The sequence below is a fragment of the Carassius gibelio genome, chromosome B1, assembly GCF_023724105.1.
Source record: "Carassius gibelio isolate Cgi1373 ecotype wild population from Czech Republic chromosome B1, carGib1.2-hapl.c, whole genome shotgun sequence".
Taxonomy (NCBI): domain Eukaryota; kingdom Metazoa; phylum Chordata; class Actinopteri; order Cypriniformes; family Cyprinidae; genus Carassius; species Carassius gibelio.
In genome coordinates, this window is record NC_068396.1 from 5,084,757 (window position 1) to 5,094,022 (window position 9,266).

Genomic DNA, 9,266 nt, shown 5'->3' on the forward strand with positions numbered 1-9,266 from the left:
GATTACCTTATACTCTGTGCTCCACAACATCCCATAAAGATTGAATTATTCCAGTAGCACATTGAAGTTTCTTTAGTGGTACACTGAGGAGTAAGTTAGGCAGAATGCTTACCCTGCAGTTTCCCATTCAACAATGTGGACTTCATGTATTGACTTTATGCTCCTCTATCTGTAGAGAATGTGTGATTTTAATCATATTACAGAACATATGTATTTAATAAACGAAAACTCAATGGAAATAATACAGATTTGGCTAAATTTAGTAATATACAGTATTGTTCAAAATAATAGCAGTACAATGTGACCAACCAGAATAATCAAGGTTTTTAGTATATTTTTTATTGCTACGTGGCAAATAAGTTACCAGTAGGTTCAGTAGATTCTCAGAAAACAAATGAGACCCAGCATTCATGATATGCACGCTCTTAAGGCTGTGCAATTGGGCAATTAGTTGAATTAGTTGAAAGGGGTGTGTTCAAAAAAATAGCAGTGTGGCATTCAATCACTGAGGTCATCAATTTTGTGAAGAAACAGGTGTGAATCAGGTGGCCCCTATATAAGGATGAAGCCAACACTTGTTGAACATGCATTTGAAAGCTGAGCAAAATGGGTCGTTCAAGACATTGTTCAGAAGAACAGCGTACTTTGATTAAAAAGTTGATTAGAGAGGGGAAAACCTATAAAGAGGTGCAAAAAATGATAGGCTGTTCAGCTAAAATGATCTCCAATGCCTTAAAATGGAGAGCAAAACCAGAGAGACGTGGAAGAAAACGGAAGACAACCATCAAAATGGATAGAAGAATAACCAGAATGGCAAAGGCTCAGCCAATGATCACCTCCAGGATGATCAAAGACAGTCTGGAGTTACCTGTAAGTACTGTGACAGTTAGAAGACGTCTGTGTGAAGCTAATCTATTTTCAAGAATCCCCCGCAAAGTCCCTCTGTTAAAAAAAGGCATGTGCAGAAGAGGTTACAATTTGCCAAAGAACACATCAACTGGCCTAAAGAGAAATGGAGGAACATTTTGTGGACTGATGAGAGTAAAATTGTTCTTTTTGGGTCCAAGGGCCACAGGCAGTTTGTGAGACGACCCCCAAAATCTGAATTCAAGCCACAGTACACAGTGAAGACAGTGAAGCATGGAGGTGCAAGCATCATGATATGGGCATGTTTCTCCTACTATGGTGTTGGGCCTATTTATCGCATACCAGGGATCATGGATCAGTTTGCATATGTTAAAATACTTGAAGAGGTCATGTTGCCCTATGCTGAAGAGGACATGCCCTTGAAATGGTTGTTTCAACAAGACAATGACCCAAAACACACTAGTAAACGGGCAAAGTCTTGGTTCCAAACCAACAAAATTAATGTTATGGAGTGGCCAGCCCAATCTCCAGACCTTAATCCAATTGAGAACTTGTGGGGTGATATCAAAAATGCTGTTTCTGAAGCAAAACCAAGAAATGTGAATGAATTGTGGAATGTTGTTAAAGAATCATGGAGTGGAATAACAACTGAGAGGTGCCACAAGTTGGTTGACTCCATGCCACACAGATGTCAAGCAGTTTTAAAAAACTGTGGTAATACAACTAAATATTAGTTTAGTGATTCACAGGATTGCTAAATCCCAGAAAAAAAAAAATGTTTGTACAAAATAGTTTTGAGTTTGTACAGTCAAAGGTAGACACTGCTATTTTTTTGAACACACCCCTTTCAACTAATTGCCCAATTGCACAGCCTTAAGAGCGTGCATATCATGAATGCTGGGTCTCATTTGTTTTCTGAGAATCTACTGAACCTACTGGTAACTGTTTGCCACGTAGCAATAAAAAATATACTAAAAACCTTGATTATTCTGGTTAGTCACATTGTACTGCTATTATTTTGAACAATACTGTATATGTGTCTCATGATTTGTTCATTAAATCATTATTAATGTAAAAGCAGCAGCTTTTTAAGTGATTCAACTTGTTTGGCAACTATGAACAAAATCATATGGAAGTGAATCTCAACCACTTAAGAAAAAGAAAAAAGGTAAATAATAAATATGAGATAAAAATGTGTGATTATGGAATAAAAAGTCTGAATAATGAGGTAAAACTAAATTATAATAAAACAGTAGAAATTAATTCATTACAGAATAAAATTACAACAATTTGAGATCATTTTCTCATCACAATTATGCCTTTTGTCACAATTTTAACATTTTATTATTATTTATTTATTTAGATATTTGGATTCTCAACACTTTGACTTTTTATGTCATTACTTTGACTTGGTATCTCATCATTTTGACTTTCTATGTTAGTATCTCATAGTTTAGACATTTTTAATGTCTAATTAAATTAAAAAAATAATTTAGATATTCAGTCATTATTATTACACAAAATGTCAAATTTTAAAAATGATGCATACTTTGTAAATTAAAAAACAAAATTAAAACTTTTTATTCATAATTCATAATTCACAGCTTTGGAATTATAATGTTCTATCTGCATTCTGTGCAGTTTTGAGATATTGAGCTTCTATGCTTTTGTATTCCATGTAGCAAAAATTATATAAGGAACAAGTAACCTTAATTTATTTTTAAAAAGAACAATATCCAAATTAAGATTTTGGGAAGTGGTCATATGCAGATAGAACCTTCTAAATCATTTCGGAATTATAAGGTTCTAATTTGCCAAGCATTAATTTAATCAAGAGTTTTCAAGCAATACAAACAGTTTGTTTATAATTAGTTTTAAAACATACAATTAGTGTTGTAACAATGTGTCAACATGTTTGAGTAAGGTTCCCCATTTTTACAAGTTATTATATTATAATTACTTAATATCTCATTATTATGATTTGTTTACTTAAAGTGCTAGCTCTACTCTTTTCCATTTATCAAGTGTGAAAAAATAGCCACAGACGAGCATATGACTTGATGCACAAGTCATATTGAATATTTTAAGGTACCCCCCCCCCCCCTTATTTTGCTTGAAAGCATCTGTCCTCATTAATTTTCATTCAAAAAACAGCAGCTTGAATGTTTGTCCTAATTTATGCTTCTGTGTTTCATGAAAATAATAATGACAATGATAAAACCATATAGGTAAATCACTTTTCAAAGGTGTATGAGGCCATTGTGAGCCTTTATTTTGCAAGAACATTGACTACAACCAGTGTTTAGATTATGGTACCCATCTTGTTCTATAAATTGTCTTTCATGGTGCTATTCAGAGCATTTAGGTCATTATTTATGACTGCAATGGCGCTCTTCATACAATGACAGTCAATTGGCATTTGAAATGTATTTTGCACTTATTATTTATAGCCCAAACATAAATCTGATAACAAGGTAAATATGACTCAGTAGCTTCTTTCGGTTTTTTAAAATCAATTTTGGTGTAATTAAATGGTGTTTGAAACTATATTGCTTCTAATAAACAATGAGGGAGAGTGAAACTAGAAAGTAAAGTGGAGTAAATTACAAAGTAAAGTAAAGTAAAGTAAAGAGGAAAGAAGGCAACTTTTTATTTACACAGCACTGGGCTTGGCACCCTTTCAAAATAAGTGTTCTTGCAACATTGTCTCCTTTCCAAACAATGAGCATGTTTCTTTGGACTGGCTACACAGAAGTGAACTACACAACAGTTCTTTCTAAATTTGTGGGCACAGTGTCAAAACTTATGATGGGTAAGACAACAGCGTCTAGACTATTAGGCCAGAGGGAGTTGAAGATGGTCATGACTGAACCCCATGCGCTGCTTTGACCTATACACATCCACACAATATTGACATAAGATCAACAACAAGCAGCAAGTCAGGCTGCCATACTGCACTTCTTCATGTGAAGGAGCAAGATTTATGACAGCTGCTTCTGTGTGCACAATATAGAGATGTGTGTGTGTGTGTGTGTATGAGTGTGAACCAACTGTTCTTGACAAAGCTACAAATTAACATAAGAATAACATCTAGCTTTCGTTTGAGCATGTGAATGATTCTTTAGAATTTAAATTGACATATTTGTCTGTTTTCTTTTTGAAATTATACTTTAGTTTTATGAGCATTGATTTTCTTAAGAAAACTCTTTGAGAGAAAGCAGTTTGTTTTTATTCCACATTCTTACGTGCCTAAACTGTGCTTAAATTGCACAATAGCAGGAGATGAAATTTGATGACAGTGTCGTTTTTATATCACCTTAAAATGTAAGTACTACTTTTTAGATGTATGCATTTTGCATTAGAGTGTTTTATATTGAATTTCATGTTAAATATGTATTATTTATAGTACTGTTTTAGTATAATTCAGGTTCAAATTAGGTTGAAATATTAATATTATATATACAGTAATGAACTAAAATGTGCAGTAACCAAAATGACATCCTGTAATGTTTGTCACTCTATTGTTTATGATACAATTCTGCTATCAAGGCTTCAGATTTTACCATTTAACTTTAATGAAGTTTCTCTCTCTCTCTCTCTCTCTCTCTCTCTCTCTCTCTCTCTCTCTCTCTCTCTCTCTCTCTCTCTCTCTCTCTATCTATCTCTCTCTCTCTCTCTCTCTCTCTCTCTCTCTCTCTCTCTGTGTGTGTGTGTGTGTATGTGTGCACATTCATTAATTTGTCTATAAATATTGTATTCATTTAATAATTATTCATCGAAGAGTTACAGGGTCTCTATGTAATCTGCAGTTAAATATTACGATTCATTTGATTGATACCAATTTCTAAAAATAGTTGCATTTAATTATTAATATTCCTTGTAGTCTCTTGCCATCATTTTACTGATTATCTTATTTATTTATTTTTTATTTTATTTTTTAACGTTTCTTCATAGGTAATCAAAGCAAATTATTTGCATGTATCCATCTCTCACATTTAAATGCAGAATAGTGATGTATTGATTGCTTGCGTTGGAGGCAGACACACCTCAGATATGAAACAGTTTCCATACAGTACATAAAGATACGAGAGACGGAATCGTGACGGCTGTAGAGTCAGGAAAGCTTGTACTTTCATGTATTTGCCAATGAAGTGTTGCGAATGATTATAAAATCCCCCGTCAAACGAACGCTTGCTGGTAGACACACAAGAGCCCGTTATCTGCATGTTTACCACACCGGATATTTGAAGAAAAGCTGCATTTCTTTGTTGTTGTTAAGTAAAAAGACACGCATTAATCATTAATGTGATATATGCACTGAGTTTCAATCAATCCACGCTTGTTTTAATAGTCTGGGATTTGACGCGTCGATCCTCTGCCTGCATGAAAAAATCAAGTCATACAAGGTGATATAAAAGGGAATACCCAGCGTTCCTGTTGAAATGCACTTATTTTTCAAATCGCATGTCTTATGTCTAAGGGCTGTGACGTAGCGTATGTGCGCATAGTTCCTATAGTCTTGACGCAGTGTTTGTTGTGACAGTAATAGAAGAAGCTCTCAGTGCACCGGCTGCACTGTTGCATGCACGTCGAGTAGTTAATTATTTTACCGCATTCAACTGCAGTTCCCCCTCCACACACATTCACACACACTCACGGCGGAAAAAAGAAACAACCTTCACGCGAACAACACCTGTGCTTTGTGGAATACTTGAGCTTTTTTCTTCCTTTGCCTACGTGAAACGGGAATATCATCTGAAAGGACTGTGGAAATGAAATTTGGATGGGGACAACGGAGTTGCTCCGCGAAAGCTTTCGGCGGGGATAGAGAGGAGAAATGCAACCTGGAATGAAAGCAATCTAAACCCGTCGACGGCGATATCTGTGGACATTTCCATCACTTGCCCTGTATATGGACTGTTTTTTTTTTTTTTCTTTTCTTTTTTCTTTTTTTTCTGCGAGAACGAGCGAGCGAGCGAGCAAGCAGTCCCTCATCCGATGGATTTTTGCCTTCGCAGCTCAGCAGAGGGTGTTAGATCTGCTAGTGAACACCGGGCTGAAAAGTCCAGAATCTCTTAGCGACCGTCTTTGTGATGCAGATGCGTTGAACGAAGTCGTCGGAATCCGAGAAAGGATGCTAAAGATGTAAATATCTCGGATTAATCTTACTGCGATGCATTGAGATGTACTCGGTGTGATTTCAGCACCACGGGAGAAAGAACAGCTCCCGCGCCGTGGGTATGTGAGAAAAGCACAAGGTCAGTGATTTGCTAGCCCGAAAAGCCAAATAATTAAGTTGAAGATGTCCTACTGTACGCTTTAAGATTGTTTTGAGAGCATGCGATGGGGAGGTGATGAAAAAAGGCTTTCCTGCTGTCGATTTTTCTCAATCTGGACATAGCGAGCTGAGCATGGATATAATCACAGAGTGTCCTCTGCTTTTTTAGACTGGAGATTTATCTCATTTCTCACCCGCTTGCTGATTGTATTCATGTCTTGATGTCGGGGATGATTGTGTCATATTGAAAATGCTGCTTTGGATTGTGTTGCTGAAGGCGGCTCTTTGTGTAGCTATCGGGAATGTTACAAGGGACGTCTGTAAGGAGCAGGTCTGCTCCTGCAACGCAATAGAAGGCGATTTGCACATTGACTGTGAAAAAAGGAGCCTCACGAACCTTCACCATTTGACAGGTCCGAGCTCCCAGTTTTACCATCTTCTGCTACATGGGAATTCTTTGTCCAGACTGTTCCCCAACGAGTTCGCTAACTTTTACAATGCAGTGAGCTTGCATTTGGAGAACAATGGCTTGCACGACATTGTGCCCGGTGCATTCCTGGGACTGCAGCTCGTGAAACGGCTGCACATCAATAACAACAAGATCAGGTCTTTCAAAAAGAACACCTTTCTTGGTTTAGATGACCTGGAGTACCTTCAAGCCGATTTCAACCTTCTGAGGGACATCGACCCGTCTGTGTTCAGGGACTTGAGTAAGCTCGAAGTTTTGATCTTAAACGACAACCTTATTAGCGCTCTTCCTATCAACGTGTTTCAGAACGTGCCGATCACGCACCTCGATCTGAGAGGGAACCGAATAAAAACGTTGCCTTACGAAGGGATTCTAGAGCAGATACCTGGCATTGTGGAGGTTTTATTGGAGGACAACCCATGGGATTGCAACTGCGACCTGGTTTCCCTAAAGGAATGGCTAGAGAACATCCCGCAGAATGTGCTCATTGGAAGGGTCATTTGCGAGGCACCCACTCGGCTGCAAGGGAACGACCTGAACGAAACGGCCGAGACGGAGCTGTGCCCTTCAAAGAGCGGCATGGATTCCAGCCTGGTGGCGCCTCCCACCCAAGACGAGACTCTCGACCGCGGCCCCCGTCCCACACCCTCTAAAACGAGCGGGGTGACAGAGTCCCACAGCGGTGGGGGAGGGCATAAAAATGACCGTCCAAAAGCCAGGGAGAACTGGCAGCTGAAAACAAAACCCACGGCCATGGCGACGGGTGCCGTTGAAAGGGAGCCACCAGCTAATACAACGTGCCCTCAGTCTTGTGATTGTAAGCTGATAGGAACTAGACAGGGGCTTGGAGTTAACTGCGAGGGCAAGAAGATGGAAAGCGTAGCTAATCTCAAACCCAAACCCCTGACCGCGCACGAGTTAAATCTGCGCGACAACAACATTCACACCATCAGAAGGAACCAGCTCAGAGGCTACCACAGCTTGAATTTGCTCGATTTGGGGGGGAATAACATCAAGATGATTGAAAACGGCACCTTCCAAAACCTGACAGAGTTAAGGTGGCTCTACATGGACAAGAACTACTTGGACACGTTAATGGCAGAGATGTTCGCTGGACTTCAGAACCTGGAGTATCTCAGTTTGGAATATAACGACATCCAGCTCATAATGCCGGGCACTTTCAACCCGATGCCCAACTTGAGGGTGCTCTTCCTCAACAACAACCTGCTCAAAGCTCTGCCCATGGACGCATTCTTGGGCGTTTCTTTGTCCAAAATAAGCTTGCATAACAATTATTTCACATATCTCCCTGTGCCAGGAGTCCTAGACCAGCTCAGCTCTATCATCCAGATCGATTTGCACGGGAACCCCTGGGATTGCACGTGCAACATCGTTCCCTTCAAACAGTGGACAGACAAGCTCGGAGCAGACGTCATCGTGAGCGACCTCAAATGTGAGTCACCCGAGCAGTTCTGGAAGAGGGATTTCCGGCGGATCAGGAACGATCTGATGTGCCCTCAACTCTACGAAAAGATCTCCCCCACCTCGCTGTCCAAAAACAGCACTTACCCGGCAGACACGGGGACGCGGCCCAACTCCTACCTGGAGCCAAGCAGAGTGTCCATTTCTGTGCTCGTGCCCGGTCTACTCTTGGTTTTCGTGACGTCTGCCTTCACTGTGGTGGGAATGCTGGTCTTTATCCTGCGCAATCGAAAGAGATCGAAGCGGAGAGAAGGCAACTCTTCTGCGTCAGAAATCAATTCCTTACAGACAGTATGCGACTCGTCCTACTGGCACAGTGGAGCTTATCATGCAGATGGGCCACACAGAGGTTACGACTGTGGAGCCCACTCTCTCTCTGACAAATGATGCTCACGGAGAAACGAGCGATCAAACGGATGAACTGCGTTTCGTATGTTGCGGTGACAATGGAGGGCGACACACAAACATTAGACCTCAGACTCACCTCTGTGGGAAAAAAATAGCCTATTTTTGTTGCTTCGGTTGAGTAGAGTGTCCATCAAACACTGCATTGGGGGCCCCACTGTTATATATATATATGTACAGAGCCTCTCTCTCTTTCGTTCTCCTCCCAGCTCAGACTGCAGACACGCTCAAAAGAGGACGTGGGAACGGTGCACGAACGCATGAATGTAATGTAAATAACGGACTGTAACATATCTGCATGATTCGCATGGTCTCAACACACACTGGGAACCATTATCATAGTAACAAGGAAGCCAACGCGACCCTCCTTTCATGTCATCAATATATATATATATATATATATATATATATATATAATTAAATATACAATTATATATGACTATATTAAAAGTGCCATTTCTTCTATTTTTTGTCAGTTAGAATTTGTATTTGCTGTTTGATTTCTCTTTTTCGAAGGTGGACAGGCCAAAAGGTGGAGATAAAGAGTTGTAAATGCATGAACTTAACATTTTATCAGTTGATTGTTGATTGGTTGATACGGGGATAATTTATACTTTTTTTTTTCTTTTTTTTTTTTGAGTGCAGATTTCTCATGTATCTGCCCAGTCATCTCCTTTATGAATGTAAAATGTGTTTATCTTATAGTGTGCCAACTGTTGACATGTTGGGGATGCGGTTAAGCATGAACGATGGTTCGTGATTTTG

At 39.4% G+C, this 9,266-nt stretch overlaps 1 protein-coding gene across 1 annotated transcript; it reads left to right on the forward strand.

The window, feature by feature from the left end:
- The first annotated feature begins 5,377 nt into the window (after positions 1–5,377).
- On the forward strand, positions 5,378–8,628 carry LOC127948533 (SLIT and NTRK-like protein 1). The gene has a single exon (XM_052545010.1). It carries the CDS (start codon positions 6,396–6,398, stop codon positions 8,481–8,483), a length of 2,088 nt encoding a protein of 695 aa, XP_052400970.1. The 5' UTR covers positions 5,378–6,395; the 3' UTR covers positions 8,484–8,628.
- The last annotated feature ends 638 nt before the right edge of the window (positions 8,629–9,266 follow it).

Excerpts from the sequence above, each read along its gene's own strand:
- LOC127948533 (XM_052545010.1), top strand. The coding sequence starts at position 6,396 with ATGCTGCTTTGGATTGTGTTGCTGAAGGCGGCTCTTTGTGTAGCTATC.